Source organism: Urocitellus parryii, chromosome 4 (genome assembly GCF_045843805.1).
Source record: "Urocitellus parryii isolate mUroPar1 chromosome 4, mUroPar1.hap1, whole genome shotgun sequence".
Classification (NCBI taxonomy): domain Eukaryota; kingdom Metazoa; phylum Chordata; class Mammalia; order Rodentia; family Sciuridae; genus Urocitellus; species Urocitellus parryii.
The window spans coordinates 142,642,873-142,667,761 of record NC_135534.1 but is presented as its reverse complement, the minus strand read 5'-3'; the positions used below and the strand labels follow the sequence as shown (position 1 = coordinate 142,667,761).

The 24,889-nt window shown below is 41.4% G+C and overlaps 1 protein-coding gene and 2 pseudogenes across 4 annotated transcripts in view; all 3 read left to right on the top strand.

Annotated features, from left to right (window-relative positions):
- The window catches only part of Tjp2 (tight junction protein 2), a 145,813-nt gene that overhangs the window by 82,590 nt on the left and 38,334 nt on the right, over positions 1-24,889 (top strand). For 3 of the 4 annotated variants that reach the window (XM_077797015.1, XM_026389271.2, XM_026389270.2), the window contains 2 exons: positions 21,340-21,393; positions 23,754-23,878. In XM_077797015.1, coding sequence (XP_077653141.1) covers positions 21,349-21,393; positions 23,754-23,878 — 170 coding nt within the window. In that variant the 5' untranslated portion in view covers positions 21,340-21,348. Of the gene's footprint in view, positions 1-21,339; positions 21,394-23,753; positions 23,879-24,889 lie in introns of those variants that run through there. The other variant, XM_026389272.2, reaches the window with a different exon arrangement.
- LOC144254691 (SNRPN upstream reading frame protein pseudogene) lies at positions 4,700-5,429 on the top strand (annotated as a pseudogene).
- Positions 5,436-6,261, top strand: LOC144254532 (small nuclear ribonucleoprotein-associated protein N pseudogene; annotated as a pseudogene).

The following is a 24,889-nucleotide window of genomic DNA, read 5'->3' as shown; positions in this document are numbered from 1 at the left end:
ATATTCTTCACATGGGCTCTAGTTCAACATGAGATTCTGCATGTCTAACAAGCTCCCGGCTGTGGGTGATGTGGTACCTAAGGGGGAATTTCTTTGGGTTCCAGCATTTCCTCCTCAGTTCCAAAAGGAAAGGCCTGTCTTTGGGGCTCAGGCCTCTGTACTTAGTCTCAATGGCTTTGAGGGATTAACTGGGCTCACTGGGATACAGCAGAAACATCTGTCTCTTTTCTGTGTGAGCATCTTCTGATGAAGTTGTAAGTCTGGGAGGTCAAAGTTGACTTTGTGTATGTCACATGCTTGCAGCATTCAACCGAGCAACTCTAATAATTGTTTTTCTTTTCTTTTGGGTATTGAACCCCCTGGGCACTTTACCACTGAGCCACACCCCTGGACCTTTTTATTTTTATTTTGAGACAAGGTCTTGCTAAGTTGCTTAGAGCCTTGCTAAGTTGCTGAGGCTGGCTTTGAACTTGTCATCTTCCTGCCTCAGCCTCCAGAGTTGCTGGGATTACAGGCGTACATCACCACCACACCTTGCTAATAATTGGTTTTCTGACCTGCCTTTTGACAAAGCAGTGTATAATTTTCTTTATCTTGGTACCAATTATTGGGTGATGGTTTGTATACATGTGCCCCTCCCTCCCCAAGTGAAATAATGTTTTAGTGTAATATGGGCTGAGTCAGTTATAAAATCACAGGGTAAACAGGGCTCTGTCTTTGTTGCCAAATTAGCACCTTAGTTTTTGGCTTTATTAATGGCTTCTTTATAATTACAGATAAGAATGGTCTATTTAAATTATACCTAGAGCTTAGTGTGCCAGGACTGTGAACATAGAGGTCTTAAGTGTCATTACCTGCTAATTGTGTTTATGTGCCTCACATCTTGCTGTCAAACCCATTGGAATCCAAATTAGACCAGTTCCTTTTGAACTAGGGGGCCTTGCCCTGTGCTTATCTCCCCTTTTTCTCTACCCTACGTTTTTTTCCCTTATTTCAACTTTTTTTTTATTAGCTACACATGCCATTACAATGATCTTGGCAATTCATACATTTTTTTTTGAGAGAGAGAGAGAGAGAGAGAGAGAGAATTTTTAATATTTATTTTTTAGTTCTCGGCGGACACAACATCTTTGTTGGTATGTGGTGCTGAGGTTCGAACCCGGACCGCACGCATGCCAGGCGAGCGCGCTACCACTTGAACCACATCCCCAGCCCCGAAATTCATACATTTGAATCAATTGGTCTACCCCACATTTTTTAATTCTAATTTTAATTTTTAGGGCTGTGGGTCCAACCCAAGTGTGTGCTAGGTTTGTGTTTGACCACTGAGCTACATCCCTAGCTCCAAGCCTTTATATGTGAAAAAAGGGAGGAATCTTGTAGGGATTTTAGAAGATTAGCAGGCAATAGCCATGAAACAGTTGGCACAGCATCTGGCATGTTGTTAAAGTAAGTGATGATGTGTCTCAGGCCTTCTTGTTTTACATGTATGTTCACAAAGGCCCATCAATTGGGGAACTTGGGACTGTGTACCTAAAACTGGCTATTGAAACAGCCAGAAATAAAATCTGGCCTGACTCCCTGTACCCTTTCCTTACTAAGCCACTGCATAAGAATTACTGAGCTGGGTTATTGGACCCAGGCTGGCTGCTTAGAAATAGCCATCAAGCTGGTTAAGAAGTTCTGAGTCGTCAGAGTGATTGAATCCATGGCTGCTCTTGTCCATAAGCACCAACAACCATGGTATTTTTTGGTTTGAAGGCCACTGACCTGTCACCATTGGATTTCAAAGGGCACTGTAGGTGTGTAGTAGAAGAGGCAAATTCAAGGAAAGAATGTGTCCCCAGCTTCCTTTTACTTGTCTGATCTCCATCAAGTTTCTTTACCTCTCTGGCTTAAGTCTCTTTTCTGTAAAACAAGTCTAATAATTATGATATTGATAAAGGCCAAAATTGATTGAGCATTTACTCTGTGCCAGGCACAACCTCGAATTCTGTGCATGCATTAATATGTTTAAATTCTCATAAAAACCCTAAAAGGGGGGCCTTATTACTGCCTATGCTTTACGGATCCAGGAAACTGAGGGAAGGAGAAGTTAAATAACTTGCTCAAAGTAAATGGTAGAGCACCGAGTTGAATCCCTACTTTCCGACTACAGCATCTATGATACGTTCTTTTAAAAAGTGGCTTTAGGAGCTGGGGTTGTAGCTCAGTGGTAGAGCGCTTGCATAGCATGTGTGAGGCTCTGGGTTTGATTCTCAGCACCACATAAAGAGATTCATTGAGATATAATTCACATCAAGTGTGCAATCAGTGTTGGTTTTTTGTTGTTGTTTTCTTTTTTGGTGCTAGGGATTGAATCCATGGCTGTGTACATGTGAGGCAAGCACTCTACCGTATTTCTACTTAGTGGTTTTCACTGATTTCCCACTGAGTTGCTCAGCTGTCCCACACAAGGAAGCCCACACCCATCAGTCATTCCCCATTTGCTCCCAAGTCTGCAGCTCTGGGCAACCACTCTTTTCAGTCTGTTTGGATTTGTCTCTTCTGGACATTTCACATCCATCAAATCATGCTATGTTTATCCTTTTGCATATGACTTCTTTTACTTACAAGTCAGAATCCAACCATATTGTAGAGTGTATTAGTACTTCATTCTTTTTTAAAAACATTTTTCTTAGTCATAGATGGGCATAATACCTTTATCTTATTTGTTTTTATGTGATGTTAAGGATCAAACCCAGTGCCTCACATGTGATAGGAAGTGCTCTACCAATGAGCCATAACCCCAGCCCCAGTACTTCATTCTTTTTTGTGATTGATTAATAATCTGTTGTGTGGATAATTCACATTTTGTTTACCCTGTCATCAATTAATGAACATTTGGGCTATTTCCACTGTTTTGATATTATAAATAATGCCTCCAAGAATGTCATTTGTGTACAAATTTTTGTGTGAACACATATTTTCCACAATGTGTTGTTAGTGCTCTTCTGAGAGAGCAAACAGACCCTTCTTATTTGGGAGTGGACCTTACCCGGCTGCTGCAGTATTCATGACAGAAACCTTTATCAACACTCCTTCTGTGGTGGGAGTAGAGTGGGGCTCAGGGCAATAGCTCTTTATTTTTTCCTCCCCTTTCTAATAGTGCAGGGAATTCGAGCCCCAACTGACAGGAGGCAGCTGAGCCTTACCAAGTGTACTGCTCCAGGTCCCAGAGCTTGGAGGGCATGTAGGGAGCTTAGAGCCAGGGATGTGTGCTGGCCTACAAGCACCTAGCACCATGTTTATGGCTAGCATTGTGGGGGGATTTGTGATCTCCCCACCTCCCCCTTGAAGGTGTACCAGGCTGGATTTTACAAAATGCTTTCATGATAATGTCCTCCTTTCATGGTAATGTCCTCCTTTCACTTTGTGAAATGACTGATGATATTCTTGATTGCCTGTGGCAATGGAATTGAGTGGGCCTCTAGCTCACGGCCAGGTTGAGGAGCACAGTCTTTTTGAAAATTGGTGCATTATAATTGTGCCTGACAGTGGGATTTGTTGTTACATATCTGTGCGTGCATACAATAAGGAGCAGTCTTGGCTGGAAGCTTGTTCTTGGAGTCTCTTGTTCTTTGCATTTTATTTTAGCACACTTGCTTTCAAAATTACACATTGTAAACCCCCCCCCCACACACACACACATACACACTCACACACAGTCTACTGTCATCCTCTCCCAATTTATTATTTGCTTAAATGTATGCTGAAAATTTACCTTTGATAAAGAGGGCAATGGGATCCAAAAAACAGAAGTGAAGTAACTCTGGCACTCTCAGCCCTCTGTCCGGGTTCTAACCTCACTCAAGTCACCTGTCCGGAAACCCCTCTGTAAACGTCTATATGTATTCTTTTTTTTTTCCTTTAAACTTGATTGTGCCCAGGCTGTGTCCATTGTGAGGCTTGTGCTGCAGGCACACTGTGTGTACCAGTGTTAACTGTTCAAGTAGTCAAGACTCACCGTAGTGGGTTGTGATAGCAGCGTAAGGATCCCTGACAACCTCCCGATCACATTTGGAGGTGAAGCACTTGTGGGATGTGGAATGAACCTTGACAGGGTTTGATTTCTAAACCAAACATTGTATAAGTGGTTGTTTAGTTCTCTGGCAACAAATTTATTGCTTTCAGGAAGGGTTCAACTTTCCAGAGACTGGGTAAGCACCCTGAAACTAAGGACTTGTTTTATAGTGTTAAAAATTAGGCATTTTAGGAAGAAAAATAGTTGAGCTCATTTTCTGCCTTCTGTGGGAAAACGAAGTTCCTGCTTATTTATTTGATAGGTATTTTAAAATTGTATCCAGTGAGCAGATTTTTTTTTAAAATATTTTTTAGCTGCCAGTGAACTATTTATTTATTTATTTATTTGGTGACTCTGAGGATTGAACCCAGGGCCTCACGCAAGTCAGGCAAGTGCTCTAACACTGAGCCACAACTCCAGCTCAGTGAGCAGATTTTTGACTAAATTACAAGACTGATTTCTTCGGGGTGGGGAGGCGGGGAGAGGGAGGGAACCAGAAAAGTCCCATTTCCACCTAGAGGCAGGTGGGCTGTGGCTTGCCCACCCACCCTAGGCTTGCTGTTTATTTACACTCTTCTAAGGATTTTAGTTGGTTTCTAAAATGATAAACCAGAGTGATGGTATGCGGAGGTGACCATGCCGCGCTGGTCCATAGTACCGAGTGATTTAGCCTACGGGATAGGGCGAGGTTACTGTAGCGCGGATGGAAGTGGATATACTGAGGGGACTACCGTGGTTTTAGGGAAGGAATTCAATGCCACATAGTTTGGGCGGTTGTCTGAGGGGACCCTGGTGCAGTTTGGGGGTTTATGCCAGGATGACCGCGGAGTAGTTCTGGTAGGGGGGAATGCCGAGGTGAAGTTGGTGGGGGAGGGTACAGCAGGTATCTACGGGGCACTGGAGTATTCTGATTTTGCTTGTAACGGAGATGGTACAGGTATAGTTCAGCAGAGATCGCTTACACCTGAGACGAACTACAGAACAGCACGTGCCAGAAGTGGAAGTCCAAGTCAAACGTAGAAGGACAGCCTCACTGAGCAATCAAGAGTGTCATTTGTACCCAAGGCGTTCTCAGCAGCAACAAGTACCTGTGGTGGATTTTCAGGCGGAACTGAGACAGGCCTTCTTAGCTGAGACACCAAGAGGTGGTTAAAGCAATACTGGAACATCAAGCTAGCTGATTTCAAGAGAAACAAACAAAAAACCAGGCTCTGTCTACTATTTATGAAGCTTCTGCCCAGCTTGCATTGTTTATAAGAGAACCTTCATCTTACCTTTATCTGTACCAAGCCTTCCCTTAGGTATTAAGGATCCCCAGATTTTATTTTTGACATCGGCTTTGGTGGAACAGCAATCATGACTGTGGGCAAGATGCTGCAGCACATTGACTATAGAATGAGATGTATCTTGCAAGATGGCTGAATCTTCATTGGCACCTTTAAGGCTTTTGACAAGCATATGAATTTGATCCTCTGTGATTGTGATGAGTTCAGGAAAATCAAGCCAAAGAATGCAAAGCAGCCAGAGCGTGAAGAAAAGCGGGTTTTAGGTCTGGTGTTGCTGCGTGGGGAGAACTTGGTATCCATGACTGTGGAGGGATCACCCCCTAAAGATACTGGTATTGCTCGGGTGCCACTTGCTGGAGCTGCAGGAGGTCCTGGGGTTGGGAGGGCAGCTGGCAGAGGAGTACCAGCTGGTGTACCAATTCCCCAGGCTCCTGCTGGATTAGCAGGCCCTGTCAGAGGAGTTGGAGGTCCATCCCAGCAGGTAATGACTCCACAAGGAAGAGGTACTGTAGCAGCTGCTGTTGTTGCTGCTACTGCCAGCATTGCTGGAGCCCCAACACAGTACCCACCAGGACGGGGGACTCCACCCCCACCTGTAGGCAGAGCAACCCCACCACCAGGCATCATGGCTCCTCCACCTGGTATGAGACCACCTATGGGCCCACCAATTGGGCTTCCCCCTGCTCGAGGGACGCCAGTAGGCATGCCTCCTCCTGGAATGAGGCCCCCACCACCAGGAATTAGAGGTCCACCTCCCCCAGGAATGCGTCCACCAAGACCCTAGAATACTGTTGATTCATCTAAGTCACCTTTATCCCTGCTCTGCGTCTTGTGAATTGTGTAGATTGTTTGTGAGCTTTTTGTCCCCTTTCTGCATTAATAATAGACAATAAATGCATAGAGCAATTAAACCATGAAAAAAAAAAAAAAAAAAAACAGAGTGAAACTTGACGCAGAAAACTGCCGGCCACTTGTTGGATGACGTCCTCCCAAGGATTCCCATGTACAGGTTGGAGCCTGCTGGGAACCTCAGTGATTTCAATTAATGCTCCTCTCTCTGGCTTTCTTTTTTTTTCTTCAGTATTTGGGATCAACCACAGGGCCTTGCACATGTTAGGCAAGCACACAACCACTGAGGTATATTCCTAGCCCTTATTTTTATTTTATTTGAGACGAGGGCTTGCTAAGTTATTGAGGCTAGCCTTGAATGTGCAATCCTCCTGCCTCAGCCTCCTTTGTTGTGGATTAGAGTTGTGTGCAGTTGTGCCAGCTTTTTTTTTTTTTTTTGGAGCTGGAATGGAACCCAGGACCTTGCACCACTGAGCCACACTTCCAGCCCTCTTCTGTCTTTCTTGCCTTTCTCCTCCCTCTTTCCTTTTCTTGTTTCCTTCCTTTCTTCTAGTGATTCACTGGAAGGAACATTTGATAAGTGCTTAGTGCAGGGAAAGCACATGCCATATTCTGACGTGGTGACTTGTGTAAATTTCCTGTCTGTGAAATGGGGACAGTCATAGCTAACCACAGGGGTGTGTCATTCACTGTAAAATCACAGGAGCTCAGGTGTGATGCCCTGCTGAATGAAACTGACTTCTTCCCTTCCCATCACATAACTGTCACGTTGCCGTGACCTGGGTGGGCATGTGTTTTAGTGCCCCCAAGTTGTGGACCGAGGTGTTTCAGCATGTCGAGCCACACCGAGAATGTGGCCCTGCTTGTGTTTCTAAGTGGCTCACTCTCCAGCCCCACCAGGTACTTGAAGTATTTGCATCCACCTTGTAGATTGTTGCTCCTGGCTTTGAGGATGGCATTCTCTCCATGTTCAGTGTCCCATGAACATGTTCAGTGTCCACCCACCTTCACATTAATCATCCTTCAGCATGGAACTCACATAGGACACGAGGGAGAAGATACCTCCCTGCGGTGGTGTGCACCTCTCTCCTCCCCAGACCTCCCACGCCCAGTTAATAACTCACGCCTTTGCAGTTGCAATATTTTATATACTTGCTAGTCACCCGTCACTCATCCTGCCCCAGCCCACATGGCCTGTTTTCTTTCAAGTAGGTACTAAAATTTGTTTCCTATTACAGAGTCTTTGCACTGTGCTGTTTTGTGCCAATCCTACTCATTACTTTAAACCTCATCTCAATGCCCCTTCCTCACCAAAAGCCTCCCTTGGCCACCTGACTATATCAGGTGCTGCCTCTTGGGGAGCTTCCCGAGGGCATCATTGTACATTTTGATTTTCATTTGATCTTTTAACACATTGTATTTGGTAAACATTGGTTGAATGAATGAGTAAAGAATTAGTGGTGGCCTATTTGCACACCCTTATTCATAGCAGCATCATTCATGGTAGCCAAGGAGTGGAAACAATCCAAGTTTCATTGTTGGGTGAATGAATAAACAAGATGTGTCATATGCATACAGTGGAATATTATTCAGCCTTTAAAAGGAAGGAAATTCTGATTCATCTTCAACTTGGATGAATCTTGAGATTGTTATACTAAGTGAAGTATGCCAGTTAACAGAAGGACAAATACTCTGTGATTCCACTTAAGTGAGGTATCTAATGTAGTAGAATCATAGAATCAAAAAGTAGAATGGTAGTTGCCAGGAGTTGTTGAATAGGTACAGAATTTCAGTTTTGCAAGGTAAAAAGTTTGCAAAAGATTTCGTTGCACAAATGTGTGAATACATGATATCTTAGTCCATTCCTGCTGCTATAACAAAATACCTAAAACTGAATTGGTTATGAAGAACAGAAATATTATTTCCTCACAGATTTGGAATCTGAGAAGTGCAAGATCAAGGTGCCAGCAGTGTCCGATTAGGGCTGCTTTCTGTTTCCAAGACAGCACTTTATTGCTGGATTCTCACGTGACAGAAGAGGTGGAAGAGGCAAATGTTGCATCTTCACATAATAGAAGACAGATGGGTTTTATAAGGGTCCAGCTAGTTCTCTGGAGCCATCTTGACCTCTTAGTGCTTTTATACTGAGCCTTTGGTTCCGGCGTATAAATTTTAAGGGATGCACCTGCATTCAAACCAGTTGCCGAATTGTATCCTTAGAAATGGCTCAGATGATAAATTTGGTTTTGTGTTTTTTAGTACAATTAAAAACGTCAGTATAGTCATACACACACACACACACTTTGGGAAACCAGTGTAAAAGAATCTTGTATTCCAGGATACCTGACTTCTGGACAGTATACATGAACTTTTATTGGAAAGAATTATCTGTTTCCTCCTCGGGTTGAGGTCGGGAGGATTCCTAAGGACTGTGAGTGAAGGAGCGGGCTGGCCTGAGCCTCCCACAGATGCTTGGATCCTCAAACTTCTCTGTCTCTGAGGCCCAGTGAACCAGCCCCTGGCTGTCCCGGCTTCCAAGGGTCCCCCTTTGTACCTCCCACCCTCTTCCTTATAAGATTTGAAATGTAAACGTCCCTTCCCTTTCTGTCCTGTTCAGCTGTTATGACCTAGGAAGAACTGTGTCAAAAACTTCCTGGTGGGATCCTGGGAAGGGCACGAACATTTCCCGGTGCCTGTTTAGCACAGGTGCTGTATAGATTGCCTCCTTTCTTGCTGACTGTGTGAGGTGTAGATGGTTTTCTTTCGGTTTTATAAAGGATACAATATATCCAAAACCCCACATCTAAGCCACAGGACAAGGTTGCATCCCAGATCTTTCCTGCCACTGCTTCAAGTTGTTTTCTACATAGTTTCTACTTTACAGTTCAAGTTGATATGCATCCCAGTCTCAAATCAGAAGGTGTGCTCTTCATCTGCACACCATGCGGCCCAGCCCTGGGGGGAATGTCTCATACATTATGGGGGCAGGAATGCCCGGGGCTCCCCAGGACCGTGCTTCTGAAATCCTAGGCCCAGCTCTCAAGCGCAGGCGTCCCATGCAGCCTTAGCTAGCTGTTCAGAATCTGAAACTTTGTACTTCTACTCCTCCCTGTCCTCCACTTAAACTCTTTTGTTATTTTCTTATCTGCTAAGCTCACAGAAAGTTTAACAAGAGGAGAGAACTTTGCTGACCAAGCACCCTGTCTCCCTGTGGGCTCTGAACTGCCCGGATTTCCGGTATCTTCTCCTAGTTATCTCCAAGATTGTGAAACATTTTGTCTTCATGGCTTTTAGTTTCTGTGTAACACCACTGGTTCAGTTTATTTGAAACACTACTGGTTTACTTCTAGCTGTTTTGGACTTTGTATGTTTTATATGGATCTATGAAAATCAATGTCAAAATTTTCCTCTCTGTAGTGTTGCCCTAAAATGCCCTGTTTATAGTCGTGTCTCACTATCCTGGGGGGATTGGTTCTAGGACACCCGTGGATTCCAAAGTGCAGATGTGCAAGTCTTTATACAAAATGGTATAGTTTTTGTACATCACCTGCAGGTATCCTCCCATATCTTTTGAATCAGCTCTAGGTTATTTACAATAGTTAAAATAATGTAAGTAATACGTAAGTAGTTGTTATACTGTATCCTTCAGGGGACACTGACAAAGTCGCTACATGTTTAGTAGAGACAAAAATTTCTTTAAAGTATTTTTGATCTATACTTGGTTGGATGCAGGACCAGTGGATATGGAGGGCTGACTGTATTTAATAAGTTCCTTTGAAGTTCCAAATCATTTTATATGCCCTCAAGAAATATCTACTCCAGTGCCCCAGTTCCCTCACGTGGGAGAGAGGGAGGGAAAAAAAAACCGCTGAAGTGGCCCAATTCCAGCCTGCTTTCTTTTTGCCTCACAAGTGGTGCTTTTCAAAGCCTTTGGCATCCCTGCTGTATGGATGTGTCACTGTGCGAGATGACAACGGATTGCTGGGAATGTGGGCCACTATTGTGTCCGCCTTACGTAACCACATGGAGTGATGGAAATGGGCGAACAGCCTGGGAGGTAGGCAGTGGCCGGGCCCCTTAATCTCCAGAGGCATGAAGACTGCTCAAGTCCTCCAGAGGATGTGGATCCAGGCTGTTAAAAAGTTGGGGAGATTGAAAGGCCATGTGAGTCCCCCTACAAGCTCTCCCCCTTTCTTTCCCAACATTTCTTTGCGGGAAGGGAGGGGGAACAAACCCCATCTCACAGTGTCTCCTTTATCCTCGGATTTATTTGTGCCCTGGCAGCCTTCAGTAACAAATTGTAAGATTGCACATTGTGGACTGTAGTCAATGGTGGGTTTTTAAATACTTGTCTTATTTTTAGCAGACCTAAAGTGAAATTGATAGCTTCTTGCTGGATTTATGAATCAAAGGCTGCTGTTTTCTATGTGATGGGAATCTCTTAGCATGGTTTTGCTTCCTGGATATAGATTAACATACTGTTCTGTGTGTGTGTGTATGAGAGAGAGAGAGCGTATGTGGTTTCTTGTTTGAAGAGAAAACATTTTGTTTTCTCATATTGCAGAAATCTATATTCTTATTCTTATGTCTAGTCTTACGTCTAGACATATAGGAAAAATGTTTTCCACCTGTTTTTTCCTTTTATATAAGTTTGGGTGTATGTAGCGCTGTCACATGTGTATTTATTCTATGGTTTGGGACTTTTGTTAATCATGTCCCTAAAGGGCAGCTTTGATTAGTCTTTGCTTTTTGCTATGGTCTTTCTCAATAGGAAACAGCAGTTTGTAGACATAGAGTCTAAAAGTTGCCTGGTCAGAGGGACTTTGTGAAGCTTTGATATCAGCTTTGTGATTATTTTTTAAAACGTTTCTTAATTCTTTATGGAACATGAATGATGTTTTTCTCTCTTTGGCCAAAGTTTCCAAAGGAAATAAGCTTTATAAAAAGCAGGATTTAAAAAATAAAACAACAGATCAAATACCTTTTTGCTTTAGTTTTCTTTCTATTCCTTCTTTGCACAAATACCTTACTGTTAACACAAGAGCTTTTTATTTATGGTAGAAAAATTAGCCCACTTTTATCTTTCCCTGGCCTCTAGGAACAATTTGTTATAAATGGAAGAGGTTGTTGTTAACACTAGTTATAGGGAAAGTAAAAGTGATCAGGAAAAGTGATAAAAAAACACTTTGGAGATCCTCCTGCTGGATGGAATCATGGCCCCTAAGTTGAAGAAGTGACGTGGACAGTCTTGCTCCCTGCAGCTCCTCAGGCTTGACCTGATCTCCACACATGCCCAGCACCCCTGCCTTTGTCTGCCACCCTGTCCTCCCCAGTCACTGGTGCCACACTCTACCTGCCCCACCTCCAGTAGAAATGACTGCATTCTCTTCTGCTCTTTCACTTTGCAAAATTGGGACTTCATTAAAGTTTGGTATTAGGTATGTCACTGGGTATTCAGTCATTTGCTAGGAATCAGGTACCCCTTGATGTTAATTCTCCTATTTTTTAAAAATTTATGAAATGATTGGTAACTGTAAAAGAATTAAATATCTAAAGTATAGCGCATTAAAAATTAATACCATGATGCTCCCAAGAAAAGCCACAAATGTTCAGAAAGACCCTGACCCATCCTGGCAAATGGCACCATGGTAGAGGAAAGCTAAAGGAGCCAAGAGGCTTCTCCCATATTCCCAAGAGATCCCGAGGAATCTCAGCTGACTCTTCACATAAATAGGGACAAGGTCAGTTTTGACCAACTTGGTCTTAAATACTTGTCAGGAGAGTATAGCCAAAGCAGAGTCCAACATAGACATTTAAGAGGAAAATATATATATTTTTTAATATAACTTAGGGTATGTTCTTGGGTCAGTCCTACCAAAAGTAAGTAAAGTTGGAAACTATAGGGGGAGGTTTCTTGTGTGGGAATTCCTAATATTAATCACAAAGGACTCTAGAGTTTTGTCCTGAGTCAGTTTGAGCCTGATCTCGTAGACCTACAAATCTTCCTGACCTTCTACATAGATCCGTTTTTCATTGATATATTTGTGAGTTGCTATCTTCATGATGGTTCAGAGACTGGCTGGAATACTAATTGCTTTTGTGAAATATCTATCTATCTATCTATCTATCTATCTATCTATATATATATATATATTTAAACAAAAGAGTAATGATCTTAGTATGATCCCTATCCTGTGTATGCCTTCTGTAGTCACCTGCCATCTGTACCATTGGATTGGACCTCTGGACTGTCCTGATTCTGAATACGCTGAACTGTCCATGCCCCACCTGATACAGAATAGGGACTTTTGGTCACTTCTCCCATCTTCGCCTCCTTCAGCAGGAAGCTGCTTGGACATGTTATTGTCCATTTTCCATAGAAATGGATTACAAAAATTGCCAGTGGGGAAATGTCACCGTGGTCCACTTTATGCTTTGAGTATAGCCCTTGCTGCTCTGCCACTGTGACTTATTTTTAAAAAGGACACATTTCCTCTGACCCTGCTCCTCCCTAATCTCTTCCCCTCCCTAATCTCAGGAGAAACAGGATTACTGTTTTTCCCCATCCTAGGCACAGTTATCTGTCCCTGAGTACACACCCACCTTGGGAAGGAAATAATTCAGGCTTGGGAATGATGTCACCAGAGATCTCAGAAATGACTGTCTCCCAAATTAACAATTGAATTACACTCTAACGGAGAACACCTGGAATGTAGCCTTTGAATCACCTCTTTAAAAGCCCCTGCTCCCCTTGATGGGCAGAATTACAGCTTCTGGGACAGGAATCCCCTGTGCTTTTCCTTTGCCAGCAAAGCAATTGAACTTTTTCCCCAAACACATACAAAAAACAAAGCAAAATTAAACACCATGAACCCACCGCACACATCCATAAACCCTCACCGGGATGAAACCCAAGATCCTGTGTCCTTTCCCACCTCATCTTACGCCTCCTTTCCAGACTGCTTCATCCTGAATTTTGTATATTTCATTCCCTGTTCTTTTCTGTATCGTTTTACTCCATACACACATGCACATATGTCCCTAAACAAAAGATTCATTTTGTTGCCTTTTTTTTTATACACCTAGAAATAATGCCTCGACCTACACATCCTTCAGGGGTGTGTCTGAGATGTGCCTGTGTTGTGGTGTTATGTGTGATTGGGGTTTGTTTGCTTTCCTTGCAGCATAATATTGTATTTTAGAACTTCACAGTGTATTTTTCTGTTCTGCTCTTGATAGATGCTTGGGTTGTTTCCAGGGTTTAGCTGATGAGGATATTGCTGCTGTGAATACTCTTATCTGTCTGCCCTCATGCACTTATTAGTGCATTTCCCTAGGGCCTCCACCCAGGAAAGGAATCACTCCTTTGTGGAACATTTGTCCCTTTAACTCTGATACATGTGTGCTCTTCCTATGGCCCTGCATGGAAAGCTCCGCAGTGCTAAGCAGCTGCCTTCTGGCATTCCAGCAAAGAAAGACCCAGTAGTGACAGCCAGTCTGTTCTGCACACAGATGAGCAGGTTGTGTGGGGCCAGAGCCTGGTGGCCCCATTTGAACTGCATGAGCTGTCTCTGCTAAGCCAGTGCATGCTGACAGCTTGTCCCTGGGGATGTACCCGAGTTGATAACTCTGAGAAATAAATGATTATGTGGGGTGCTCTGTGATTCTAAATAGATGATATATACAAATGAGGTGGGAAGACCCTCAGTGGTTTGCTTGTGGGATGCACCCATGGATAGTTGGTAAAACTCAATGGCTTTAGCTATTTTATTCACTAATGTATCTCAAGGGCCACAAAACAACCTGTGGGCACATAGTGGATGTTCAGTAGATATTCTTGAATGAATGACTTAAGGCTTTGCTCTGAGACTTGCAAAAAGTCACAGCTCTATGGGCTAAATGAACGTAATTATGGTGTATTCAGTGCTTCTAGGAGCTATTAAAATTTTATTTTTTGTTGCTGGGGATTGAACCCAGGACCTTGCACACACAAAGCATGTCCTCTATCACTGAGCTGTACCCCCAGCCCCTTTTTTAGATACCAGAAATTTATTGTCTCATGTCTGGAGGATAGAAGTCTGAAATCAAGGTATTATTAGGGGCAAGGTTGGTTCCTTCCCAGGGCTGTGAAGGAAGGCTCTGTTCCAATTCCTTGGCATAGAGTCAGTGTTCTCCGTCTCTTCACTCTGTCTTCCATGAATGTCTGTGTCAAAATTTCCCCCCTTTATAAGGACACAAGTCAAATGGGATTGGGGCTCTCCCTAGTGACCCTTGCCTTAACTCCATCGTCTGCCAAGACTCTATTTCCAAATAAAGTCACAGGGTCTGGGGGCTAGGACTTTAACACCTTTTTGGGGGTGGAACACCCCCAGCCTCTTAAAACATATTTCTACCCTGATTTCCCTGCCTTGAAAATTAAGATTTTGTATTTATCACTTAGTCTAGCAGAACATGTATGCCCTCAGTATTGTGTTTGGCAGTTAACTGTAGATTAAAAGCAGCTTCTGGGCTGGGGATGTGGCTCAAGCAGTAACGCGCTCACCTGGCATGCGTGCGGCCCGGGTTCGATCCTCAGCACCACATACCAACAAAGATATTGTGTCTGCCGAAAACTAAAAAATAAATATTAAAAATTCTCTCTCTCTCTCTCTCTCTCTCTCTCTCTCTCTCTCTCTCTCTCTCTCTCTCTCTCCCCCCCTCTCTCCCCCCCCTCTCACTCTCTCTCCTCTCTCACTCTCTCTAAAAAAAAAAAATATTTAAAAGCAGCTTCTGGAAGTCTAAGTGTCATACCAAATTGATGAGGTCTTTAAGCTCCAAGCAAGTTCATGACAAGGTGCTGTTGATTAAAAACTGATTGAGTTCTATTGATGGAGGTAGTGGTAGGAGATAGATCCTGTCACTCACAAAGTTCAATTTGACCTTCCCTTACAGCTTAGTACAGAAAGTCGTCTTCTCCTCCTCCTCCTCCTTCTTCTTTTAACTTTAAAGTACTTTTTAAAAAAATTTTAACTTCTGAGGTAAAGTCCTTTAGTCCTTTTTTTCTTTCAACTTCCATAATAAAATATAGAGCTATCAGGTACCCCTGAACCCTGGAATTAATATTACTTAGCATTTTTTGTGCACATACACACTTTATTCTGCTTCAGTGGATAACTAGTGGAGCCAACTTTCACATGTGACTCTCACCTACAAAACCCTACATCACAATTTTATAACTTTTATAAATGTTTATAACATATAAATTTTATAACAATTTGATAACAATGCCTAAATACCCCCAAACAATTAACTGGCAGCCCCCCTCCCCAACCCCACCCCCAAGAAAAAGCTAAAAATGGAACAGTTCTTGAATGACTGAATCAAAGTGTTTTTTTTAACACATAAATATGTATGTTCCATTACTGTTTACAAAACAAAAAGCACAAACATAATTATGGAATAAATTTAAAAATCAAGGAACAGTCAATTGAATTTTAACATGGGAGAAGTGATGTACTTCAGGTATTTTTTTTTTTTTAAATGCTTCTGAATGTTTCTTGGCCCAGAGGTCATTAGGATAGCAAGGAAATTCCTAAAGACAGAATCATCTGTTTATGGAAGGACCCTTAATTTCAAAAGCCAGGTTCATTCTAGTTGAACAATATTTTAAAAATAAAATTTTGTAGCAACTCATTTATTTGGCTACATGATAAAGAGGCTGAGACAGGAGGATTGAGGATTCAAAGCCAGCCCCAGCAACAATGTTAGGTGCTAAGCAACTCAGTAAGATCCTGTCCCTAAATAAAATTATTATTTTTTTCATTTGAAAACTTCAGAGAGCACAAAAGTATTCTCTTGTAATACAGTAGCTCCTTGGGAAATATAATATTTTTTTGATACCTGTTCTTCAAGCTTTTCCCTATAGTATTTCCATTTGTCTCTCTTTAATTGAAAACAGTTAACAGGGTAAAAAATCCTTGAAAAGATTAGTGGACATTAAACAATTATTTTAAATGCCCTTATAGCCTTTATTTAACTCAAATTATCACTCATTTTTTAAGATGCCTGTCCTACCCTCTAGCCCCTACCATTGTCCTTGTATTGGTTAGTTGCGTGTGTGTGTGTGTGCATGCGCGCTTATGTGTGCACACAATTGCATATGCATATGGTACATGGGCATGTGCCTAAGAGGGATTGTCATGGCATTGATTAAAAAATTCTTTTTTTAAAAATGGGAGGGTGCTGGAGATTGAACCCAGGGCCTTTGCACATGCTAAGCATGGGTTCTACCAGTGATCTCCACCCCAGCTCTGGTATTTTTTTTCCTAATGATTTTAGTATAAATTTAAAAGAGAGGGTGTTATATGCTCCCCCCATTTATCTATCTATCTATCTATCTATCTATCTATCTATCTACCTACCTACCTACCTATCTACCTACCTACCTACCTATCTATCTATTTATTTAAGACCAGCTCTCCAGGTTGGCCTTGAACTCTTGGGCTAGCTTAGCCTTCTGAGTAGCTGGGACTGTGGCTACACTGTCCTGGCTGATGTTTTTTCCTTAATGTGTGGGAAGTAACTATATTTCAAGAATAGTTGGCATCTCTGTGTGTGTTTGTGTTGCCAGGATGGAACTTGGTGCCTTGTGCAAGTGCTGTCCCTCTGAGCCACTTTCTCAGCCCTGTTTTATTTTATTGTTTAAACCCTACTTCCAGATTGCTTTCCTTTGTTGAAATTTGCTATTCATAAGATACAGGAAGGTGCTGAGAAGATGAGCTTGGAAGAGCATAGACGCTCCTAGGGCTTTTGGATTTGTTTTATGAAGGTCACATCTAACACTGAAGTTGGCCAACAAGGTGTTCTATGGAAAGGGACAACCAATCTGATTTACTCCAGGAGTTGAGTTGGGTTTCTGCTTTCAGTTTTCCTTTAAATAAAACTTTCTGATACAAAAACACTATTAAAATCTGGGAAACCTTGTTATACTAACACATGTTGGAAAGTGCTGTTGTAGATGGAATAAAATTCCGGGGAGGAATTTAAGAATTTAGGAATTTAAAGCACCTCTAGAAAACCAAACTGTAGGCACTTGAATTCCTAGTCAACCTCCTTAAGTGTGCTGTTAAGATGCAAGAGGGCTGGGGAGGTAGCTCAGTGGCAGAGCATTTTCCTGGGATGATCCCCAGCACCACACAAACAAGGACCACAAAAAGCAGAGCCTCTGAATTAAATAGAAAATTTGGTTTAAGAAAAAAAATTTTTTTTTTAAAGAGAGAGTGAGAGAGGAGAGAGAGAGAGAGAGAGAGAGAGAGAATTTTTAATATTTTATTTTTTAGTTCTTGGCGGACACAACATCTTTGTTGGTATGTGATGCTGAGGATCGAACCCGGGCCACATGCATGCCAGGCGAGCGCGCTACCGCTTGAGCCACATCCCCAGCCCCAAAGAAAATTTAAACAGTAGAAATCAGTGCCTTGGTTAATTGAGTGGTGAATAGAGGTGTACCCACCTCTTGATTTATTGAAAAGAAAACCTTGGCCTGCGGGCCCAGTGGTGAACACCTGTAATCCCAGCAGTTCAGGAGGCTGAGGCAGGAGGATTTGCGAGTTCAAAGCCAGCCTCAGCAAGTTAGGGAGACCCTGTTTCTAAATAAAATATAAAAAAGGGCTGGGGATGTGGCCTGGTGGTTAAAGCACCCCTGGGTTCAGTCACAGGTACTGGGGAAAAACAGACAAACCTTGGCCTATTCTGTATGTCAGATACCATCTTCTAGGACATAATGGGACAGAGGTGAGAGAGATACAAAAATCTCACTTGAAAATTCACTGTCATCTAAATTGTGGGGACACGGTCATTTTGTTAAACCGAAAAACTGATCATAATGGACAAACTTAAATAACCAGGGAGTCTTACATAACGCAGTGATCGTCTGGTCCTTGCTTATTGCATTCCCATGAGCCTTCCTTCAACCTCGACATCTGACCTCTGGGTTCAATGTCATGTCCGCCCCTCCCCCTGAATTTCCTTTTTAACCATAGAGGTGATTTGATTATATTTTTTAATCTCTGAGAATTCTTATCTTGGAGCCAGATGGTATTAGCCCTGAGAATGTCCTAGAAGTGAGTACTTAAGAGGGAGGAGGAAAGAGAGGATTATAAATTCCTCTCAATATGAGTAATTAGTTGTAATCACTCAGGTGGAGGCTAGTTTACTTTTCTTCTGTGTAAACAAAATCGCCTCTTCCTCACCTACCAAGAGGAATAAATTATCTGCTCAAATATATTGGTTGATGTAATGCCTCTTGTAGTTAGTTCGTTAACTGGGGAATAAAAAGCATATTATCTGGGTATGTTTCAACTCTTGGCCATCTCTTTCCTGTTAGTATCAGTGCAGGATTGGCCCATTTGATTTTAAAAATTTGTTCTAAATGTGGAACCAGATACTTCTTCATAAATCATTGTAATTTGTATATAAATGCAGCAAGACTTTTTAAATTCATGTGATGAGATGACTGTGTATCCTGTGTATCAAAAACCATATATCTGGCTCTTCTTGTCTTTCATCCAGTCTGACAACCCGCTTTTTTGTATACTTACTGTGATTGTGTATATTCTCCTTTATTCCTTTCTGCAATTGGAGTTGGAGTTTTATATTTGCCATGATTTTTCCACCATTCCCCCTCTTGTCCTTCTTTGCTTTCTTTTTAAGTGTTGTTTTTTTCATTTAATTTCCCCTCCTTTATTTTGGAAGTTATGTACTCCCATTATTATTTTCCATAATCATTCCCATAGAGGTTACCCTAGAAAATTTAACTTAATGAAGTTTAAAAATTAATCAGTAGCTTTACACTGCACCCGAGTAAGTGAGAATAATTTCATCACGACCTGCTCCTCTTGGTTTACACATTGTTGCCCAGTGCTCTGGTTCTGCCTTATTTCTCTTAACTTTCACAAATCACACACTGTGACTGTAACTTCATGTAGTCACCGTGCACGTAGGTTCACTTGCACTCCTTGCATTTTAGGTTTTCCTTGTGGCATTATTTTCCTTTTTTTTTTTTTTAAATACTAGAGATTGAATCCAGGGATGCTTAACCACTGAGCTCCATCCCCAACCCTTTTTATTTTTTATTTTGAGACAGGATCTCGCTAAATTGCTGAGGGTTTCACTAAGAGGCTGAGGCTGGCCTCAAACTCACAGTCCTCCTGCTGCAGCCTCCCAAGTTACTGGGATGACAGGTGTGCGCCACCATGCCCGGTTATTTTCCTTTCTTTTTTTTTTTTTTTTTTTTAAAGAGAGAGTGAGAGAGGAGAGAGAGAGAGAGAGAGAGAGAGAGAGAGAGAGAGAGAGAGAGAGAGAGAATTTTTATTTTTAACATTTATTTTTTAGTTCTCGGCGGACACAACATCTTTGTTGGTATGTGGTGCTGAGGATCGAACCCGGGCCGCACGCATGCCAGGCGAGCGCGCTACCGCTGAGCCACATCTCCAGCCCTATTTTCCTTTCTTAAATTTTTCCTTTGACAATTATTTTATTTCTGGCCTCTGGTAATAATCTGACCTTTTTTTTTTTTTAAATGTCTTTTTTATCTTTTAAATTGACAGATACTGTATTAAAGATGCTATTCTACTGTCTTCCATCATTGCTGTTGAGAAGTTGTCTGTCCTTTTGTTTTTCTTCTGTGATCTTTCTTCTGCTTAGTTCCTTTCAAGGTATATTTGTCCTTAAAGGCAATGAGACCGCAATGCATTTAGGTGTGGTTCTCTTCCTTCTTTTTTCTTCCTTACATTTTTAAATTTAACTTGCTTATGATGTATTGAAACTTCCTGAAGAGAAGAAACCTTCAGTCCAGGAGAAGGCATCACCTCCTTGGATACTGGATTTCTCCTTTACTCTTCCTAAAACATGTGATCCACATTATATACACTTTTTTGATCTGTGAGGGACGTTTCCAATATTTACAGTCTTTGATTCTTCAGTTTATGTGTGTGTGCATTTCAATTGTGAGCTCATGTTCCTTAGATACTTATTTGAGGTATTCTTCAAAGCCTGTGTTTAATAAAAGTGTTCCTTGGAGAGGATTTGCCTGGCACAAGAAAATTGGTAGAACTACCAATGCAGAACCACTTTGGTTGGGCGTATTTCTTGGGGCGGTATGGTCACCTCCATAATATGACTTTGAGTTTCAAACCTGAATATAGGTCTGTTGATAGGAATTCTCCAGGAGATATTTTTAGTGCTCCATTTGCATGGAGCTGTCCCCTGTCCCATCCCCCCCCCCAATATATCTGATCTTATCTCCCACCCTTTTTCTACACCCTCTTGTTTAAATTCCTGCTTCTGTACTATCTTATCCCGGCATTCAGCTTTCTTGGCATTTCTGTCCTTCTCAAAGGCAGCCTGGACTTTATGGAATATTATTGTTCTTAAAATGACACCACTATTTTTAAGGTCTTCTAGACATCTGTTTTGGAATAATGTTTGAAATGGAAGCCCCTATGGCCTATTTATACAGGCATGGCCATTTTGCATCCAGCATCACTGATAGAGAAAAAGCCAAAAGATCCCACAGATAACTTATAAGGAACCCTTGTTAATAAGGTCGAGAAATTTTTTTGACTTAAATATACAGAAAATTTGCTTGACTTTACCTTTGAGGGAAGTTGGTTCAAGAATGCTTTAAAAAATGGGAAAATCTTTTGAAAACTTTTTGTTTTTTCATTGTCCCCAAGGCAGGGTCTTGCTAAATTTGCCCAGGTTGACCTTGAACTTGAGATATTCCTGGGTAGCTAGGGTTATAGAGGTGGGCCACTGTCATAGTTTATTTACTTTTTTTTTTTTTAAGGTTTTTGTGTTGACAGTGTGAGTGGTGATGATAAAAGGGCTCAGCCCTTAACATTTTATCCTTTTTTTTTTTTTTTTAGGGCCTCTCACTATGTATTTCTCTATTTTTCTAGTACTGTATTAAGGAAACCATTTCATGGAAAGAGTGTATGAAAATAGGTAGCATGACATTCTGAGCACAGTTTGACTTTCTGATACATAGAAATTGGGAGTTGGACTTTAAATGGAGACATCCTGAATTATAGTTACAATTTTATTTCTGGCACTGAGAGATTTGCGGCTTTAATCAAGTTGTGTTTGCTTATTTTAAAACAGGCCCCAGGCATGGAGGAGCTGATATGGGAACAGTACACTGTGACCCTACAGAAGGTGAGTTCTGCACATGTCCTGTGTTATACAGTCAAGGTCTTGATCTTATTTATTTTTGTCCACCCACTTGTGTTTCCGTTCTTGAGATAGATCACGCATCATCTGTACTAGCTGGCAATAACCACAGCCTTAACAAAGATTTGCCTGCTGTTAGGTTTTGTGGTTAAGTTCTGTATACTGTGGAACCTTTCATAGAATATTGAATGCTGTCGCTTATTTCTAGACAGGGCAGGTTATGAAACAAAGAGAAAAGTAAGGGAAGAATGAAAATAACCTATGTACTGTTTGAAGGTGGATATTTTTCACTATAATCCATATATCTTATAACTGTCAAGTGAGTTTTAAACATAAACTAAATTAGAAAAGATTGACTTAGGAATCAGGTGACGGGTTCTGTTCTTCTTGTTCTCCTGATTGTTTTAAGAATGGTTGAGTTAATCAAGTTAAAAATCCACCTCCCCATGGTATTGAAAGAATTAATTCCATATATTAGTATATTTTACTTACTTTTAAAGTCATCTCACAGGTATTACCCTTCTTCATTGAATGAGGGGATTCATAGAGCTTCCAATCCATGGAGATTGGCACTCCGTATGTACATGTTAGCTCCCTTTTTATTTGATAGCCAAGTTTTAGGTAGACATAATAGGTGTTAGCCCTGCTCTAGGCAAGCATAGCAACCAAGAGTCTTTAAGTCTTTTGTGTGAGGTTGAGCTGGTCTAGAACTACCTGTGTGATCCTCAATTATTTTTTACTTATTTATGTTTTTGAACTGCTGGGGCTCAAACCCAAAGCCTCACACCTGGTAGTCAGTGGCTGTCCTACATCCCCAGCCCACCATCCCTGGTTCTCATTCCATCAAGCTTCCTTCCTGTCAGCACCACTGAGCCCAGCAGTGATCTTCTTCTCCACAGGAATCTTCCCTCTGTCACCTCCTAGAGGGGACTGGGAATTCCTCAAAGTTAAAGATTTTCTTTGACCCTTAGCACCACCCTGAGCCTCCAGCCCTGTCTTCTGTGAAAATTTCATTCCCATATTAAATGTTCAGTGGGAATCCAGGTAGAAAAAGTTGTCAGTGGGTCAGTGCCCAGGTGCCCAAACTTCTGTATCAGTCATTGCAGATTCTTTAGTTGGAGAACTTTGCCCATTCAGGTCTTTATTTTCAGTTTTAGTCATCTTGATTCTTTTCTGTGCCCATTCTACTAGAATTTCATGTGGCTTTTGAGTTGTAGGCCCCAAATTAGCTGAAGTGAGGAACTTTTTAGGATTGGTATAGAGGATGGTTCTGCCTCTATCTAAAACCAGGTGTCTGATGCTGCCAGATTCACAGCCATATGTTTAATAGACAATGACCCAGCCTATTTGGGGTTTGAAATGTCAGCATAAGGGCCCCAAACCAGAACTTTTCCTTGGGGCTAGAGATTTTTTTTTATTCTCTGATTAGATTTTTTTTTTTTTTAAATCACTAACCCAGATTTAGAATTATACTGCCACCTCTTATGTTTAGAAACTGGGCTTAGCTTTTTTAACACCGAAAAGAGTTAGGATTATTTTTTACCTGGATTCACCGGTGTGCATTGCTGGACTACCCTTGGATATATATTAATTTCCATTCTTCTGGGCATGTAGAAAAAAAGTTTAATGCTTTGCTCACTCATAAGATCTCAATACTAATTTTATGTTTGGATTTGATCTTTAAATACATGTACTTTTCACCCTATATTAAAAATGAAACCAGCAGCCCATTTAACTTGGAGTTAAATATATATAAAGATATACTTTCGAAAATGCAGTTTTAGAGTCAAGTGTAATGGTGCATACCTATAATCCCAGAAACTTAGGAGGCTGAGGCAGAAGGTTTGCAGAATAAAAATAAAAAGGGCTAGGGGTGGATATTGTTCAGTGGTAGAGCACCCCGGAGTTTAGTCCCAGACTTAAAATTTTTTTTTTTTTTTTTAAATATGCACAAACTCAGCTTTTACTGAAGTTGGAATTATGCCAGCTTGGGCCAGCATGATGCAAGCAGATGTGATTGGTGCTTTGAACAGCACACACCTATGTGGACAGAAGACATTATTTCTTTCTCCTGCCAGCTTCTTGGGATAACTCCAGTCTGTACATATCCATCTTTTACATTTTTCACAAGGCTGTTTCTTTTAGATAAGGGATTTCCCTTTATAAACCTGTCTGCTTACTACAATGATGCTTAATTTTGTTTTTTATTTATTTCTGTAAGCCCATCTGTTCCTGAGCTATCTCTGGTCATTGATTTGACCTTTATTTTATTAAGCACTTGTAATAAATCCTGAAAGCCACTTGTGGAAGGATTTTAACATTTTTCTCCTAACCCTAATGAACAGGATTCCAAAAGAGGATTTGGAATTGCAGTGTCTGGAGGCAGAGACAACCCCCACTTTGAAAATGGAGAAACATCCATAGTCATTTCTGATGTGCTCCCGGGAGGACCAGCTGATGGCCTGCTTCAGTGAGTCTCCTCCCACCCCCCACCCCACCCCTGGTTCCTGCCAACTGTGCCAGTTGTCACTAGACAGGGTACTTTGGTTGATGTTTTTTCTTAGGAAAAAACCAAAATCATTTTATATAACATTTGAAAAGTCTTCAAGCAGTACTTGAGGCCATAACTAGCACACCATGTTTAACAGTCCCCAAACCTTGGGGGACATTTAAACTCTGTGGAGAGGAGGGCAGTTATTTTTTCACCCTATAAGAAGGTAGTTGCAAACATCACTTCTCGGTTTAGGAATCATTTCTGAACATGGAGCCTAAAGTTGGCATGCTTCTCCCCACCACACTCTTAATACCTATCACAGACTGTTTACATTTATTTTATTTTATATTGTTTAAATTTTTTAATGAGAGAGTGCTGGGGTTGTGGCTCAGTGGTATAGAGTGCTTGCCTAGCATGTGTGAGGTACTGAGTTCGATCTTCAGCACCACATAAAAATAAATAAAAGTATTGTGTCCATCTACAACTAAAAATATATTTTTTAAAGTTTTTAATCAGGATGGCTGGGGAGATAGCTCAGTGGTTGAGCTTATGCCTAACGTGTGAGTTCCTTGTTTTAGTTTTGATTTTGGCTTTCTTTTTGCAGTCCTGGTGTTGAACCCAGGGCCTGGTACATGGTAGGCAAGCATTCCACCACTGGGCTACATTCCTAGCCTGAAGCCCTGCTTTTGGTCCCCTGGGTTTAATCTCCAGTACTATCCCCCAAAAAACAAAAAACAAAAAAACAAAAGAAAAAGAAAAAATACTGAGTGACTTTGGTTAAATAATGACCTTTATTTATAAGAGGGATGAAGAAATTGGGAAAAGATACTGCAATAAAGCACAAGTTTGCCAGCCTTGTGGCCTGAAGAGATAATGCCAATTTAAAAGATACTTGTCTGAATTCTCTCGGGATAACTTCTCAGGGCAGAATCTAAAGTTAGCTAGATGGCTGCATTGGCCAGGTAGGTCAAACATTGAGGTTCTGTT